At 42.1% G+C, this 19472-nt stretch overlaps 1 protein-coding gene across 1 annotated transcript in view; it reads left to right on the top strand.

The window, feature by feature from the left end:
- LOC124795827 (G-protein coupled receptor 52-like) overlaps window positions 1-17246 on the top strand; it is a 171297-nt gene extending 154051 nt beyond the window's left edge. Inside the window, exon 3 of the mRNA XM_047259909.1 lies at window positions 11924-17246. Coding sequence (XP_047115865.1) covers window positions 11924-12355 — 432 coding nt within the window. The 3' untranslated portion in view covers window positions 12356-17246. The remainder of the gene's footprint in view (window positions 1-11923) is intronic.
- The last annotated feature ends 2226 nt before the right edge of the window (window positions 17247-19472 follow it).

The following is a 19472-nucleotide window of genomic DNA, read 5'->3' as shown; positions in this document are numbered from 1 at the left end:
GGCACACAGTTTTAATCTGTCAGGAAGTTTCGTATCAGCGCACACTCCGCTGCAAAGTGAAAATCACATTCTGGAGATGCTGTAGCTGCTGAACTGCTGTAACCCAACTACACAACGTTAAACACATGTGGAACTTAAGGGTGGAAATCCTACTAGTATTCTGCTGCCTATATGGACAAATTCGTTCATTCGTATCTCACGCAGTACCTTCCCCACGCAAGGTGTCAATGTTTGGTCCGAGGCGAAAACTGGGTCTGTCATGTAGCCTGTTCCTCTTGTACAGTTCAGAGTCAGTTTCACTGGTTGCATCACGCTTTAAGTTTTTGTACCCGCCATTGTTGTGAAGCGCAAACATCAGATTAGCAAAGTTTCTCCAATGACTACCATTTGTAGGAGAAATACAGAAGTATTAGCAATTTTTCAGTCGCCGAATAGACAACATACATGAACAAGGACATTGGGAGGGAAGGCGATGTGGGACATTTCCGCTCCATCATCGATTCCATTGGCTAATACTAGACGTGTTTCTCTATAAGGTCCGGAACTATGATCTTTAATTTATAGAAAACATAATCTGTAAGTCCTTAAAAATGGATACTCTGTAGCTTCCAGATTATGGTGAGAATTTTTGGGATAATACATCTGCGTGCGATAAATCGTCTTTGTCTGATAGAAGATTCATTTGTTAGTCACACCTAATCTCATTCGAAAATTTAACCACAATTTAATTAACAAATTCGTTAAAGAGTTCGTTTGTTTTAGTACATAAATGTGAACTAATCGCATTGCCTATTATATTTCACAAGTACAAACCTACGCTCCTGTCGTGTCAGTAGTGACGAAGTACGTGAACCGTGTAGTGCGATCGTTTAGCTAAGAACTTTATCCACAAAGTTATTGATGACTAGTGCATGACTAGTGCATGCCAAAAATAACCAAGGACACAAGAAGTTATGTTCCTAACGTACAATTTTCGGACGCGCATGTTCCGACGGGAGACGGTACTATGTTAAAAAGTGAGATTTTATTTTGCTTATCACGTACACATTGGCGAGGTACGTTATTACGTCAGCCTGCTAGAAGTGCCACATATTCCCTTCGAGCAATATTCATTTCTAGACTCTCATCGGCTAGATGGGGTGAAGGTGTCTATTTTTTCTAGGTCTCCAGGAGTATGCAGAACCGAAGCATCTATAATTATTCCCACAGCTGCTGTAGCATACAAGGGAGAATTTTCGCATAACGGGGGCAGGCATCCGACGATTGATGTTCCACAGACGTTCAGTTGGGTTAAGGATATGGGATATAGGTATTAATGTTCTCTCTGAGCCACATGGTGTCTCTTTCAGCTACTGACAAGGCACTTCATCGTGCTGAAAGTGAATTTAGTTCCCAGGGAAGACGATAACCTTGCACAAATGAATGCGATCTCAAGGGACTGATTCTTAACCACCACGACGAAAAGTGAGATCTCAACAGAGTAACTGTTCCAGCGAATTCCATAGAACCTAAACCAACTCCCCTTCCCGTCTTGGCATCGTGGGATTAGCCGAACGGTCTGGGGCGCCGCAGTCAGGGACTGTATGGCTGGTCCCGGCGGAGGTTCGAGTCCTCCCTCTGGCATGGGTGTGTGTGTTTGTCCTTAGGATAATTTAGGCTAAGTAGTGTGTAAGCTTAGGGACTGATAACCTTAGCAGTTAAGTCCCATAAGATTTCACACACATTTGAACATTTTTCCGTCTTGAGTTCCATCAGACTTACAGCACTGGTAGCAGCGGGTCTGATCTGCACCTCAGGCAACTGCGCATAGAAATGCTTTTCCACAATGCGAGTAATGGCTCCACACACATAACATTTTCACGAAAGAAGAACTTGAAAGTTTCACTAATTTCATCGTTTAAGAATTACTTCGCCATGAACCACGAAGCCGATAGTGATTCCTTTTACAAAGAAGGGTTCAAAAGGCTCTGAGCACTAAGCGACTTAACTTCTGAGGTCATCAGTCACCTAGAACTTAGAACTAATTAAACCTAACTAACCTAAGGACATCACACACATCCATTCCTGAGGCAGGATTCGAACCTGCGGCCGTAGCGGTCGCTCAGTTCCAGACTGTAGCGCCTAGAACCGCACGTCCACTCCGGCCGGCCCTTATTCATTTACCCTGATGAGTCATACCATTATGACCATAGGGCATTGCGATATAGAAGCTACTTGGTAGCGCTGTAAATAAAGAACATAGACAGAGCAGAGACGAATGGCAAATCGTTGTATCGACGACACGAGACAAAAGAGGGGAAATCCACTGACATGAGCGACTTGAACAATGTGTAGGGAATAAACATATCGAAACGGCGAAACTCATCGCTTGTTCGTGTGCAGCTGGAGTGAGCATTTGTAGCCGGCCGTTGTGGCCGAGCGCTTCTAGGCGCTTCAGTCTGGAACCGCGCGACCGCTACGGTCGCAGGTTCGAATCCTGCCTCTGGCATGGATGTGTGTGATGTCCTTAGGTTAGTTAGGTTTAAGTAGTTCCCAGTTCTATGGGACTGATGACCTCAGACGTTAAGTCCATAGTGCTCAGAGCCATTTGAACCATTTGAGTCATTTGAACATCTGTGGAAAGTGATTGAAGGACGGTGGAACTTAACTAGGTGACAAGCTGTTGGACGTACAGGCTTAATTACAAGAAGTAGCGTACGGAAGCTTATCTGCTTTGTAAAGGCGGCGATTTGTGACAGATACGACAATAGAGCACAGTACTGGTGTAGGCACAAGTGTTTCGGAACACACCGTTCAGCGTACACCGTTAATATGGGACTCCACAACAAACAATCGCTAATTATTCTCATATCGCGGACCTTCATCGTCAGTTACGATTGCACTGGGCACAGAATCATCGAGACAGGGCCGTGTATCGATGGCAACATATCTGCTAATCGAACGAATCACATTTCTTGTTACGTCATGTCCGTGGTAGTGACTGGATACGCCTCATCCATGTTGCCTGAAACATCTCCCTCTCCGCGGACACAGGACAACACGAGCAGTATTCTTCTGTTATGTACGTATACGTGAGCTTCCCTGGGACCTGTGGACTATGTTAACATTCTTAGAGGCCGTCTACATCCCTTCATGTCTGATGTCTTCCAAAAAATGGCTCTGAACACTATGGGACTTAATTTCTGAGGTCATCAGTACCCTAGAACTTAGAACTACTTAAACCTAACTAACCTAAGGACAGCACACACATCCATGCCCGAGGCAGGATTCGAACCTGCGACCGCAACGGTCGCGCGGCTCCAGATTGTAGCGCCTAGAACCGCTCGGCCACTCCGGCCGGCTGATGTCTTCCCCGAAGGCGATTGCTTCTTAGAGCAGGATTATTACTCCAGTCACAAAACCAGACTGTGACTACAGTGGTTAGAGCAGCATGATACAAAAGTCACGTTGACTTCTTGGTCATTGATTTCGCCTTATCTGAACCCGATGTAGCACATTTTGGACTCTCTCGGCTTACATCGTAACGCTCACAAACCGCAGGAGTGTTATTTAGGTGAATTACGAGACCTGGGGTAGATATATCAAGACACATACCCCTAAGAACCTATCATGGACTTCTCGAATTCATGTTACCCTGACTTCCTCCTGTACTGCCTTCCATAAGTGTACCAACACGCTGTTAAACGGGTGGTCATAATATTTTCACTCATTAGTTTAGTTTTCTCATCAAAACCCCAAATACGTCTGGTCAGTTTCACGAGTACTCCTATTTATTCAATGATCTTCCATTTTCTTTCCTTGCTGACATTATGACTGGCTCTCTCGTAGTTTAAATAGGCAATATACTTTCATACGATGATCCTTCATCATTTCAGTCACTTGTGTGAGTATGAATATTTGGTTTGTCACTCATATGCTTTTATTTTTTCTTAATGATTCCATTCTGCCTGTAGCTATCTCTTTTTTTATACTATCCTACAATTACAACTTTAGGTCATATTTACTACCTACATGTGTTCCTGTATGATCATCAAAATCTGCGCTGACAAATGTTGTTATGTTGATCTCTTGAAAGCGTTTAAATTGCAGCCCGCACGTCATGTGTGGTTATGTGGTTTAATAATACAGGATGGTCAGCATCAGTCGGAAGAGCCTGTCAAGGTGTTGCAAAGTTGGCTGTGTTGCAAAATAATTGTTAAGAAAAAAATTCGATTCGTTGCCCCATCCCCTAGTTAAATAGCATTGACGTTAGTCAATCAGGCCACTGTGAGCGAAAGTTGCAACGTTCCGCCAGATACAATTAGCGTCAGTTGTACTCATGGCGTAAATAATAGCGCACGAGACTGCCCATAGTTTGCTTCTGGAATTTTCTCGCACAGTGGTCTGATTGGTTAACTTCAATGTTAATTAACTTGGAACAGGCGCATCGTATCGAATTCTTTCCTTTATAATTATTTCTGAGTGCAACCAACTATGTAACATCCTTACAACCTTTCGAGACCACTTCTGACCACCCTGCATATGTGATTTTAACATCGTCGCATGCTGCCATACTGTTGGTGGTCCATGTACAATTTCAAATATACATGTGACAGCAGCACCCAGAAGTACAGCGCTATAAACATGATTCATATACAAGTGCAGGATTACGTTACTGTAATGCTGCAAGTACACATACATACTGTCTATAAGCTATCCCAACGATACTTTGTCTATTCTCACTCCCCTATCTGACAATGAAATCCGTTCACAGATTTACCCATCCTTCCGGCTTCGACGGAACATTTCACTTCGGCTCCATGACAGAGATCCTCTTCATCTCCTTCCGCCTCTCTGCAATCCTGCTTCACCTACTGATTATTTCCTGTGAATTCCATGTTATTAATTGGCTGTGTTTAAAAAGAACTATCATCATAGTTTACTTAAATCCTACCGTTTATCAAAGCCTGATTTAGCAACTTTAAATCAATGTACATGTTTTACATTTTTAATTTATAGAAGCTGTGTCTTTGTATCTTATAAATGCTCACGGTCGCAGAGTTGCAATTAATCGCTGCCAGAGCACCCTCGCTCTCGTGGGCAAGGGATTGAAATAACAACGAACCAGAGAACAGAATGGCAACATTTTCCATTGCAGAATTTTTCATCGTATTGTCAACAAATGTATGGAGGCACTTAAAAATGGCGTATGGTCGAAACTGTATATAGATACAGAAAATAAACTAAAAATTGATCGTTGCAGCTAAGTTGGAATCATTTAGACATTTCTTGGAAATTGTGGACTCAAGTTCAAATACATCACCTGTCCGGTTACTTTGTATTATAGTGTTCCCTGTCAGGAGAAACCGCCATATTACGGGTGGGTGAAGGAGGACGAGTCAGGAAAAGCAATAGATATGGCTAGCTCTTGCTGTTCCAAATACAATACGACTGTAGTAGTTCATTTCTAGGTCGACTTTCTTCAGCACTGAGATGCTTTGTTGCAGTACTGCAGAATTACACATCACGTGTCGTGTGTCGTAACGGTTACCATTTGATTATAAAGCGATACTAAAATTCACGACCGTCCTTAACATGAGGGTTTGACTTTAAAATAATTTGTGGGTGATTTTATAGGTAAAATGAACCAATATACAGCATTAGGAGGCAAATATCGAATGATCATCTTAGAATAACGTGAATTCTTAGCTGTTATTAGCTTTGGTTGATGAAAGAGAAGGTCCTGCTCTGTTCTATGTTTATAGCCTTGACGATTAAACATCGTTTCACTTAGTAAGTTACTATAAACGTTGGGTCACAGTTAACACAACTTCTGCCCGCCGGGTTAGTCGTGCAGTCTAACGCACTGCTTTCCGGCAGGGGAAGGTGTGCCCGTCCCCGGCACGAATCCGCCCGGCGGATTAGCGTCGAGGGCCGATGTACCGGCCAGTCTGTGGATGGTTCTTAGGGCAGTTTCCATTTGCTTCGGCGAATGTGGGCTGGTTCCGCTTATTCCGGATCTGTTACGCTATGTCGGCGATTGCTGCGCAAACACTGTCTCCACGTACGCGTGCACCATACTTACTCTACCACGCAAACATCTGGGGTTGCACTCGTCTGGTGTGAGACGTTCCCGGGGGTCTGCTGGTGGCCGAACCCCGCAATAACCCTGGGATCGGTGTGGGGCGGCGGTGGGGTGAGTGGACTGCTGCAGCCTGTTGTGGGTTTGTGAACCACTGAGGGCTACGGCGTGGACGAAGCCTCTCCGTCGTTTCTAGATCCCTAGTTCAATACAATACGATACAGTACTACACAACGTCTTGTACACTAACGAATCTCATACATCTGATAATCGAATTCACCATTTAATAGTGTCTGAGTCATATCGCAAACAATAACTACTATAACTGAGCTAGTACTACTCTCTCTCTATTTAGCAGTCAGTTCTGCTGGACATTTACAGGGTGTCCCAAAACACACCGACAAGTTTTAGGGGCAGTTTTCTTACACTAAAACAAGAATAAATGTTTGACAAACACGTGCTCTAAAACACATACCTTAAGAGGATGAGCACTCCCTCAGTAGAAGAGGTGTGTTTCGCACTAGCGAAGATGAACAAGTGCTCACAGCACTTAAAGTACCGATTTTAGACCCCATGTGTATAGGACATTTTTTTTCTTGTTTTGGTTCATGCTACCACTTACAAGATATGAAAAGGAAAGAGATTTGTTTACAGTATCTAAGATGAATAAGTGCTCATACCTCTTAAGGTAGGCGTTTTAGAGCTCATGTTTGTTAGACTTCTTTTCTTGTTTTGGTATAAGGAACATGTTACTAAAGCTTGTCGGTGTTTTCTGTTTAATGTGCAATAATAATCATTATATATTTTATTGTTTTAAAGAGAAACGTTATTAGTGCTACAGTTAAAATTTTTAGAACGTTGAGAGATTGTATACAGAATCTATCGCTGTAAAATACGGTTTTACGTTTTACATAAATAGAATTTAGGTAGAAATACATTTTCAGATCAGAAATGGAATACATACACTCCTGGAAATGGAAAAAAGAACACATTGACACCGGTGTGTCAGACCCACCATACTTGCTCCGGACACTGCGAGAGGGCTGTACAAGCAATGATCACACGCACGGCACAGCAGACACACCTGGAACCGGGGTGTTGGCCGTCGAATGGCGCTAGCTGCGCAGCATTTGTGCACCGCCGCCGTCAGTGTCAGCCAGTTTGCCGTGGCATACGGAGCTCCATCGCAGTCTTTAACACTGGTAGCATGCCGCGACAGCGTGGACGTGAACCGTATGTGCAGTTGACGGACTTTGAGCGAGGGCGTATAGTGGGCATGCGGGAGGCCGGGTGGACGTACCGCCGAATTGCTCAACACGTGGGGCGTGAGGTCTCCACAGTACATCGATGTTGTCGCCAGTGGTCGGTGGAAGGTGCACGTGCCCGTCGACCTGGGACCGGACCGCAGCGACGGACGGATGCACGCCAAGACCGTAGGATCCTACGCAGTGCCGTAGGGGACCGCACCACCACTTCCCAGCAAATTAGGGACACTGTTGCTCCTGGGGTATCGGCGAGGACCATTCGCAAACGTCTCCATGAAGCTGGGCTACGGTCCCGCACACCGTTAGGCCGTCTTCCGCTCACGCCCCAACATCGTGCAGCCCGCCTCCAGTGGTGTCGCGACAGGCGTGAATGGAGGGACGAATGGAGACGTGTCGTGTTCAGCGATGAGAGTCGCTTCTGCCTTGGTGCCAATGATGGTCGTATGCGTGTTTGGCGCCGTGCAGGTGAGCGCCACAATCAGGACTGCATACGACCGAGGCACACAGGGCCAACACCCGGCATAATGGTGTGGGGAGCGATCTCCTACACTGGCCGTACACCACTGGTGATCGTCGAGGGGACACTGAATAGTGCACGGTACATCCAAACCGTCATCGAACCCATCGTTCTACCATTCCTAGACCGGCAAGGGAACTTGCTGTTCCAACAGTACAATGCACGTCCGCATGTATCCCGTGCCACCCAACGTGCTCTAGAAGGTGTAAGTCAACTACCCTGGCCAACAAGATCTCCGGATCTGTCCCCCATTGAGCATGTTTGGGACTGGATAAAGCGTCGTCTCACGCGGTCTGCACGTCCAGCACGAACGCTGGTCCAACTGAGGCGCCAGGTGGAAATGGCATGGCAAGCCGTTCCACAGGACTAAATCCAGCATCTCTACGATCGTCTCCATGGGAGAATAGCAGCCTGCATTGCTGCGAAAGGTGGATATACACTGTACTAGTGCCGACATTGTGCATGCTCTGTTGCCTGTGTCTATGTGCCTGTGGTTCTGTCAGTGTGATCATGTGATGTATCTGACCCCAGGAATGTGTCAATAAAGTTTCCCCTTCCTGGGACAATGAATTCACGGTGTTCTTATTTCAATTTCCAGGAGTGTACGTTTCGTAAACATTTAATACAGGGTTGTGATTTAAGTTCTAATTTCAAAATCCCTTTTTCAGTTAATATTTGCTAAGAATCAAGGTTTAACGTTGAACAGATTGATGTAGTCTTGTGTTCATAGCACATATATTATTAAAAATCTATATATTCTCATTATATTCTGTACTGCAATTTTACAAGACATTACTTGGACCTCAGTATTGCTATTGACGACGACAAGCTTTCCTTCAGTATTTTTCGTAAACCCTCTGCTACAGATCAAATTGTGCCCACTAGTTCAGTGCATCCTCATACCCATAAGAAAGCATTTTTCCATTCAGCCATTCATCGTGCAGTCTCCGTACCTTCGTAACCTGACAAGCTTAATAAAGAGATGAACACAATAAAAACTATTACAGTTAATCTTGGCTATGATCCCACGTTAGTTGACAAAATCTTCAAAGTTAAAACTGACGCTAAATTGACCACTTTAGGCAGGAGTGCTATTCCAGACAGTAGCGAGTATAAAAATGTTTTCTCGGTTCCATTTTCAGACCCTCTTTCGTATAAAATTCGTCGTCTTCTGATTAAGAAATATGGATTCGAAGTTGTCTTTTCCACGAACAGCAACTTACAAAAAAGTCTCATCCACAATCTCAGTTTCACAGTTGATCCGATACATAATTCAGGAGTTTATAAAATCACTTGTGATACGTGTCCCGTTTATTATACAGGACAAACTGGTAGATCTGTTAATGTCAGGTACAAAGAGCATTTATTGGCGAAAGGAGGCACTGATGTACACAATTCCACTTTTGCTGATCATCTGCTAATTTCCAGAAACGTTGAACACATTGAAGAAATTTCCATTTTGTGTAGAGAAAGGGAAGGTCATAGGCTCAATGTACTCGAAGAGCTAGAGATTTTCAAACATATTTCTAAGAACGATGACCGCGTCCTCAATGAACAGTTACAACAACGTCACAAAAAAAATTTCCGATGATTTCAATCCACTGCTCGCTGAAGTTTGATTCCTTTATTTTTTACTACACTCATGCTCATAAATTAAGGATAAGTGCAGAATGTGGTGCCACACAACGTGGCACTATACAAAACTGGCCCTAATAGCATAGGCACATAGTGAACACACACGACACAGATCTGTATGTCCACGGTATTGGTGATAAGTTGAGAAAACCGTCCCGAAACACATGTGCTACAAAACACCACTGTTTCCTGCGCATGTACCCCGACATCAGTATGGGATATGATCGCCATGAACACGTACACAGGCCGCACAACGGGTTGGCATACTCTGGATTAATTGGCCGAGCAGCTACTGAGATATAGCCGCCCATTCTTGCACCAGTGCCTGTCGGAGCTCTTGAAGTGTCGAGGAGTTTGAAGACGTGCAGCGATACGTCGACCGAGAGCACCCCAGACGTGCATCGATGGGGTTTAGGTCTGGAGAACAGGCAGGCCACTCCATTCGCCTGATATCTTCTGTTTCAAGGCACTCCTCCACGATGGCAGCCCGGTGGGGCCGTGCGTTATCATTCATATGGAGGAAGGTGGGACCCACTGCATCCCTGAAAAAACGGTCACAGTGGTGCAAAATGACGTCCCGATACACCTGACCTTTTACAGTTTCTCTGTCAAAGACATGCAGGGGTGTAAGTGCACCAATCATAACCCCACCGCATACCATCAAACCGCGACCTCTTTACAAGTCCCTTTCAAGGACATTAAGGGGTTGATACCTGGTTCATGTCAGATGAAAACCCGGCGAGAATCACTGTTCAGTGATACCTAAGTCACTGTTCAGTGATACCTGGACTCGTCCGTGAACATAACCTGGGACCACTGTTCCAATCCCCATGTACTTAGTTCTTGACACCATGCTTTACGGGCTCTCCTGTGACCAGGGTCAGTGATATGAACCTTGCAGGCCTCCGGGCGAATAAACCATGTCTGTTCAGTCGTCTATTCAGTCGACTGTGTGTCTGGAGACAACTGTTACCGAGCAAGGCTACCTGCAGTACTCTGTGGTCATCTGCGGGCACTGATGGTGAGATATCGGTCTTCTTGTGGTGTTGTACACTGTGGACGTCTAATACTGTAGCGCCTGAACATGTTTCCTGTCTGCTGGAATCGTTGCCACAATCTTGACATCACACTTTGTGGCACACGGAGGGCCCGTGCTGTGTCTGACAAGCCTCCAGTCGCCCTAATATTCTACCCCTCATAACGTCATCAATATGTATTCTTTGAGCCATTTTCAACACGCAGTCACCATTAGCACATCTGAGCACGTCTGCACACTTACTCGCTGCACCGTACTCTGACATGCACCAACACACCTCTGCGTAGGTTGACTGCTGCCGGCGTCACGGTGCGACGACCGCAGGTCAAATGCACGGCATGGTAATACCCCGAGGTGATTTAAACCCACAAACCCTCCACCAGAGCGTTGTTTCACCATGTATCAGCATTATCCTTAATTTATGAGCATGAGTGTATATTTTTCCTGCTTCTGATTTCGAAGCATTATTTTCTTCTAATCTCATAGCTATGTGCTGCTAAAGTTACGTTCATGCAAATCCTTCTGCATTGTACAACTGTTCTTAAAATGAAATTTCTTTTTCTCTCTGCCCTTTACGTAATAGTAATTTCTGTAAAATCGAACAGATGCCACTATGATACTTAATCTGCTTCACTTCTGTGTAATCTCAAAAAGACACTAATGTCTCTTTATATTTTGTTTTTTTTAGTTAACTGTCGTTTTTTCAATTATTTTTGCTATAATGTTTCAAAAGAGCACACGTTACTGTCCACACCAGATAGGCGGCGCAGCTCGTATGTTTTCGTGGCGGCAGTGTAAGCAACAACGCCGATCAGTCTGATGTTGTTCCCAGTGGTAAAGGCTACAACGTTTTGTTTTACTTTTGAACTGAGAGCAGCTGCTAAAAATGCTGGCTATTGCTACTTAGCTATGTAATTTTACGTAAGTAACCTTTGTGCGTGAAGAAAAATTATCACCTTGATTAATGTGTTTTTTTGTTATACCTGATTTTGTATGTATTATTTTATACGGTTTAGCAACTGTTCATTCAAATGAACACGCCGTTAGTAGGTGTCGAAACCTACGTTTACGTCCAACCGGTTGGGTGTTTAATGTTATATTTAAACTAATATACGGTTGCTGAATAACAGTCATGTTCAGAACTGTAAGAAATGGTAATAATGCACATTTGAAAGTATTACTGATAAATACATCATTCTGTACGCTAGGTGATAATGCATTTGATGTTCCATGTGCAAAATGTTTAACATCAATGATAGACAGCACCATACTTACGTACCATTTCACATTGTGAATCGTGTTCTTCATTAAACCTAAAGTATCAGCTGCTGCATTAGTACCATTAGCGTCTCATGTTTTCGGGAAGCCTCTACCTGGTAGTGACTGAGCCGTGACTCTCTGCACCACAGGTGGCGTTCCTGGTGCTGGGGCCGAGCCTGATCACGATCGTGTACGCCTACTCGTACATCTTCACGATGATGAGCCGCCTGCGCAGCGGCGCACCCATCCACGACAAGGAGTACGCGTCGGCGCTGTCCGAGAACCTGTCCAACCCCAACCACGTCATGTCGTTCGTGCTGGTCGTCTCCTTCTGGGTCTCGTGGACGCCGTACGCCGCCGTCAAGCTGTACGAGTACTTCGCCAACACCAAGTTCCAGATCCCGTACCTGCACTTCGGCATCGTATGGCTGGGCATCCTCAACTCGTTCTTCAAGTCGGTCATCCTGGTGACGCTGAGTCCGCAGTTCCGGCTGGCTGCGCGCATCGTCTGCATCAAGCTGTGCCGCCGCTACAAGGGCCGGCTGCAGAGCGAGCTCATCAGCATGGAGGAAGACGACTGAGGCGCCTGCTGCCGCGGCAACCCTGCACACACCACTCGTCATCACCAACACTGAACACCACCCCACCCGCGATCCCTCGCGCTTTTTACGACAAGTCACTTGTCTACCAGACTGTGCTAACCAGAAGCTGTGATAAACCTCCAAATAAGAAAAATAAACTGGAATTCCACTTTCTTTGCGCCCCCACAAAGCTTAATCCGTATACAACCTAAAATACACTCGTGACAGAAAATATTCGGCGAAAGCGACGTATAAAGCTAGCGAAACGGAGACCACGGCCTTCACACCACTATCTGCATAAAATGTTAAACCATAACGTATTTTTTCCTGGTGGAATCCTGCTTTGTTGAGTCATCCACTGCTGATTTCCCATGTTTTCTTTTTTATTATGGTAATGTCTTTTGTGGTTTCAGTAATTTTTTCCACATATCCTTATTATTTCCCATATTCTATAATTTCCTTCTTCTCTAACATTTTTCTTTCCTAATTAAGATGTTACCCATTTCTATACTCTCTATTTCGGCCTATTATTTGGTTAATGTCGTATTCACAGACATAAATCACTGCTCGCACTCCTACTAGTATGGAAATTATGGTATTAGTCATATGTCGCAATTTATTATAGTTTTTGTTAAAAATATAAAACCAATGCAGTAAAACTACTGTGATTATTGATAGTGCTTAAAACAGTTTATACGCGTCTTTTATGTAAGTTTTGTGAAGTACAATTCACGCCACCATTATAAGCCTATTTTTCAGCAACCGGCCTAACGAAAGCCATGTCATAATTATTTTCCATACTGAACGAGGCCTCCTGTTATAATAATAATCTCTGCCAACGTCTTTTTCTTTTCTGAATTTACAGAATACTGATACCTCGGCGTCTCACATATATTACTTACCATCAGTATCTCAGGTCATAAATCATCCCAAGATTCTAATGTCAAAATTTGACATCTCAGACTCCAAAGTTATAACGCGACTTCATCACATGAGGTGCTACGTGGAATAATTACTGGATTCAGAACACGTTAATCTTTATAGGTTCCTGTCCACTGGTTCGACGTATTTATTCATCCGTATTGAATGTGCACCCCATGGCTAACGCAGCACTAGATTTGTGTGACTGGTGAAGTTGACCTGATTGGACAACCATTATTTACAATGCTTTGGTGACTATCCCATATTTTTTCATGACTGCAGATAATATTTTCTTGAAAGACGACACATCCGTGCATAGATCTGCAGAAGATAACAACATTGTTTTAACATACCAGACTGCACAGAGATTAAGCAATACTGAAGAATTATGTACACAAGGTGATTCAAAAGCCGCACCACATTGAAGTAATCAATATTTGAACTGCGAATTATGAAGCTTGTACCAAGTTTTGGTCAAAATTCCCAGAAGTCATACTAGACGAAGAGACTCAAAACTCATTTCAAACTACGAATGATATTCGTAAAAGAAAATTGGTAGACCTACCCCGAAAATAATCAAAATAACATAAAATCTTATGTTTCGTCCTGTAAAAAAAATACAAATACGAATCGAAATTTACCATTTCAGTTATAGCCAACTGCAACGTCACTCATCTTACTGTAAACAGAAAGAAATATTATCCTTACATCGTCGTCATCGATTAACGGTGTATTTCTGCTTGCTCAGTCGTGTTGTTGAATCCCTTTTTATGCACAATAATTCGACGACTAACCTTGCTCGCAACTTGGGAGGGTCGTCGAAATTTTGTGTATAAAATCAGTGGAACACGCATATGCACAAAGCTCTTATTCCCACAAATGACAATTGCAAGGAAGAGGCTGACATCACAGTGTTCGAGGCAACGATTTTATGTTAGTCGAATCAGTGAGATGCCAGATTATGCACAGACAGCAGTGTTTAACATAAGAATATGAAGATCCGTAATTATGTTTGGCAACAGATGAGCAAATTACGGCGTCCATTCCTGTTGCTGTTTCCTTCAGCATTTTTGAAATCCACCACCCGTCGTTAGTTATTGACTCCACATTCACTACTTTGCTGTGGAAACTTGAATTACAGTTGAATAAGTAAATAGTTCTGACGAAAAGTGATTTGGTACGTAACACATGCTAGGACATCCAAACTGTCAACTTGTGAGATAATGGCCACAATGTTTCGAGAACAGAAATGAGTTCGCAAACGGTTATAAGTTTTGGTCACAGATTATACCAGTTACAAATATCTGTTTAAGTTTAACAACTTATGTTCATGAAACTGAAATTACCATAAGGTAGTTAAATTAATTTATTTATTCGAAGTGAAGCGTCTTCTGGATCACCCTGTACCATAAGGAAATATGACATCTTACATTTATCGCATTACATCTACACAAAGAGGGGTGGTTTTTTTTTCTAATCGAATTCGACAGTCATGTGCAATGTCATCCTATTGATAACGTAATGCGCTTTCAGTAACTTAGAAATTTCCTGAAATTTTTATGAGATCTACGTCAATTTAATTAAATTGTAAATTTAGGATCATACAGTCTTGAACATTCTGGAATGTTCAGACTACAATTTTGTCTTAAGAAGTTGTTCGATATTACTGCATAAAATTAGTGAGCTGATTTTTAAATACAATAATTTTTTCCAAAGAAATTGTTGGGAGGTTTTTTAAGAAAATATGTGTCGATCAAAATACATTCGTCTGTTTTTTTGTAGCTATCTTTGTAAAGTTAACCCTTTACCAAAGAGTATGTATTCATCATTCCAAGACATTCTGATTTTGTAATTCAATGTCTTTCATTCAATTCATGGTAGTTAAATTACAGTTTAAAACTATTTTCTATTGACAGTGCTGAAACTGTGTGTCGTCACTTTGTAGGATTGTAGTTTCTGACACGTAACACTGATAGAACTGTGCAAAAATCAACCAGCAATCAATATTTAATCCTACGCAATAATGAGATAATTTAACAAAAACAACTCTAATACTTGCAACTGTGATTCTTAGACATTTTATTCCATGTTAGACATAGTGTATGATTCAGTGTTCTGTTACACACATTATGCTAATCTGTGTTTAACATCTTGCACGTACTGAATGAGCTCACTTTGTACAGACAAGTATTACTTACGGCCTGTTTTTACAAAAAGCAATAATGATATATTTAACTAACTTGTTAAGAACAATGGGAAGCTTGTATCTCGTTTTTAATCTCATTAACTGTCCGCCCACTCTTAACACGTCTTATCTTTTTCCTATGGCTATCATATTTCGGTGTTTGCTCAATACTAAGATTCTATTTTTAATAACGCACTATTCTTAAATGCCTACTTTATAAACTTTTTAAAATCTTATCTGCTGGCACTTTATCAAAGGCTAATTATTTTTAAAAAAATACTTACAGTGGCGCTTGATATTTTAAATTCTTGTAATTTTATCGTGAACGAGAAGTAAATATACAGACATAGACTACATTGTTGCTGAAAGGTAGGTACCTGTCTTTCACGTTTGTATCACATTTGCGAAACTAAGATGCTCGAATTACGTTTTACTTGTGTCCAGATTGTTATTTTCGTACAGTTACGGTTATATGCTCGTAAGAAACATTGATCGTCTTTCCAGTGAAACTTACAGTAATGTAAAAAGAATAACAATCTTAGTGAAGGCAATAATTTTGTGTGCAAACTCACTTATCGGGTTAAACAAACAGTTAAGGACGACATCTTATCATGAATATCAATATATAAGTAGAAAATTATTCTGGATTTTTTTCCTTACCTTCAACCGGTGCTAATGCTGTTCTTTAAAAGACAATCATTAATTCTTGCTGTTTTACACTGTGTCTTCTTACTTTAGTATTTGACTAGTGACACACGAACATGTTCTTTTGCTATTTCCTTTTATGCTCTTTGCGTAATGATGCTGATCTCTCGATAATTTTGTAAAATACCTTCACTTGGAACAATGTTCTCTCGAAATACAGTTCTCTTTATTTACGAATGAATGCTCTACTAGCAGTTAATTCAACTCTGAGGAAGGACGTCACGACATTATCATCTTTCAAACAGAAATGTTCCTATGACATAACCAACGCTTAACTAAACAAATCCTAAATATTTTGTTTCTTCAGAGAGGGATATCACAAGGTCTGCGTGTTACAAGAACCGCAGAATTTCTCTGCTTTTGAAACATTCTGGAAGACAGACGAAAGTTGGAGCAGAATAAGAGACAACGTTTGGTGAAAAATTACAGGCGACACGTAGCTAGTGCAATAAAATTATCGTTTTCCGCGCTTCGTTTTGTTCACTACTTAGTCAATCAGACCAAAAGGTACTTCGGTTAGTTTGTACTGTTTCATAGGAAAAAATTACCTTCGTAAAACTCCATCAGCTAGAAACTTGAAGTATTAGGTTATATTTTAGGATATTTTCTCTGTCTCAGTGCTTAAAAATGCCATTCATTAAATGTAGCGTAAAAGTATTCCGTACAAGAGTTGGTAGATGTAGCTGAGAAACTACTGCTTACTTCTTCGCTCCCCAACACTAGCAGCCAATTCTTCACACGACTTGCCCGACGAGTGTACGGATCCGTGCCTAAGTTAGTCTCGTCAACATATCAGAACGCTCCTGCTGTGTACAAAAACTCCGTTCTGTTAGGCATTGAAATTATAAACACCTTCGTGCGTCCCAGAGACTAGGAAACGAGCACGGAAAGTAGAGACTTTCTCAAAGGACGTTTGAAATGAAACACATATTTTCAATGACCAACAGACTGACAAGATATGAGCTTCCAGACCTTAATAAAAATTGATCATTTATGTGATTTTCTGTAATATTTTATGATGTAAATGCCGTATATACATGTCTGATGGAAATAAAAGCCTTTAGTTTAACAGATCATTAATGCACTGTACTCATAATTTTATTTGGGAGTATGTGTCTTCCTGAAGCTTTTCACATGTGTCCCCTCCTATGATTTAACTGTATCTCATAGATTATACAACTTTGATCATATGACGGTGTTCCCCATGCGCATGGTGTCCGGCGGACTCTCTCAACACCTTACTCAGTGACCATCACAGACACTCTCAAAGCAACAACTAGACGGTATGTAGATTTGAGTTCCTCTTCGATATACTGTTTTTACACTCAATTAATACAGCGTACTCAATCTAGGGTAAAATATGTCATCACCAGTTACAACACGGAGCACAGAACCAACCATGTCCATCATAAGAATGGTAGTCATAAGGTTTTAATTATTAACCTCTAACAAAATGTAAATTGCAATACTGAAACCTGGTGACGGTGTTAACCCTTCTAGTCATTCTGTAAATGCCTCCCAAGCAATGGTTTGTTACTCTGAAGCAAGAGTAAGAACTAAATTGGTGCCATGTAAAGAGAATACGAGAGTGAGCAAAATCTGATAAAAATCTTCAACAGCGCAGATCCCATAAATATTTCTAAATTTAGGACAATCGTTTCCGAAGGGATTTGCTGTAATCTTCAGGTCTTAAAAAATCATTTTGTTGTGAAACATGTTCATTTTACGTTGTATCTCACCCCAAGTTTTCATATGGTTAAAAATCAGCACATTATAAAAAGTTTGTCGTAATAAAATATCTGAAAACATAAAGCGTCTTGTGCAAATCACGATCTCCAGCTAGATGTTGACAGATGTGCTACTGTATACTATTTTTCTGTGGTGTAGCAAGCATCTGTGAACGATCTATATATATATATGGAAATGGTCATTTGCACATGGTGCTTTAGGCTTTCAAATATTTTAGTTTGAAAAACTTTCTATAATGTACTGGTTTTTATCCACATCACAACTTGGCGTGAAGTCCTAAGTAAAATGAACATGTTTCATAACAAAAAGATTTTTTAAGACCTGAAGATAGCAGCAAAGTCCGTCGAAACCGGTTGTCTTGAACACAGCAATACGTATGTGATCTAGTCTGTTGAATGTTTTAAGCATGTAAGCAGATAGCTCTTTTGGTCTTCTTAAAATGAGAGAATTCAATGAAAATCTGATAACAGAAAGAGACAGCCAATGCGACACTTCCGTGCGGAACGAGAATGGGGCGTTGTTGCGGAGTAAAAATAGCCCTTTCGACGGGTTCCCGCGACGTTTCGTTTTGGCGGTCTCCCGTAGAAACGTCAGTAGATCTGGGTAGTATGTTCCAGTGACGGTTTGCCCTTACGAGTACAGTCTGTGAGAACCGCCCTACGCCGGTTTCAAAAGACACTCAGCAAATCCGTACCCGATGATGGCTGAGTCTTTGTCTTCTTCGGCAGCGATGAATCAACATGTGTTCACTGCATCTCTCATTCTTCTTTTGTGCTTACTATTATCTCGTACCCACGCGAGGTCAATGGGGTTGTTATCGAACATATATTGTTAATGGTAGATGGTGACCTGATATCCTTCCGACCGTCACGGTCGCAGGTTCGAATCCTGCCTCGGACATGGATGTGTGTGATGTCCGTAGGTTAGTTAGGTTTAAGTAGTTCTAAGTTTTAGGGGACTGATGACTTCAGATGTTAAGTTCCATAGTGCTCAGAGCCATTTGAACCATTTGATATCCTTCCTGTCACCACGCTTTTACCCACTGTGACGAAATTTCTGGAAGGGAAACATATTCCCAACTGTGAATATGAGTCACTAATGTCTATATATTGAAATGACAACAATAACAATTTGTGCTAGACCGGGTCTCAAACCCGGATTTCCCACTATACGCGACCAGTTGCCTTAACCGCTTCCGTTTTCCGTGAACGGATCACGGCCAGCCCAAACTTCCACATGTCGTTAACCATGTATCACAACTTGCACGTGCACGTTACGCATACTTTAGTCCACGTAGAACATACTTACTCAGGAACATTGCAACGTACTTGTTAATTCTACAGACACTGCTATTTCACATTTATTCGCAACTAACAGGCCCTCGACTCTGATTAAATATGTTCTTCCTGGACGGGAATATAAGTACCGTACGAGTGCAGGTTGTCACTCATGGACGATGACATACGAGAGTCTGGGTCTGACACTGACGCGTGCACTTATTGCCGCAGCGGTTAGGACGACCGTTTGCATGACGTGGAAAATGCAGTTTCGAGTCCC

The sequence above is a fragment of the Schistocerca piceifrons genome, chromosome 4 (genome assembly GCF_021461385.2).
Source record: "Schistocerca piceifrons isolate TAMUIC-IGC-003096 chromosome 4, iqSchPice1.1, whole genome shotgun sequence".
Taxonomy (NCBI): domain Eukaryota; kingdom Metazoa; phylum Arthropoda; class Insecta; order Orthoptera; family Acrididae; genus Schistocerca; species Schistocerca piceifrons.
Note: the sequence above shows the minus strand (reverse complement) of the source record. Positions and strands in the feature narration are given on the sequence as shown.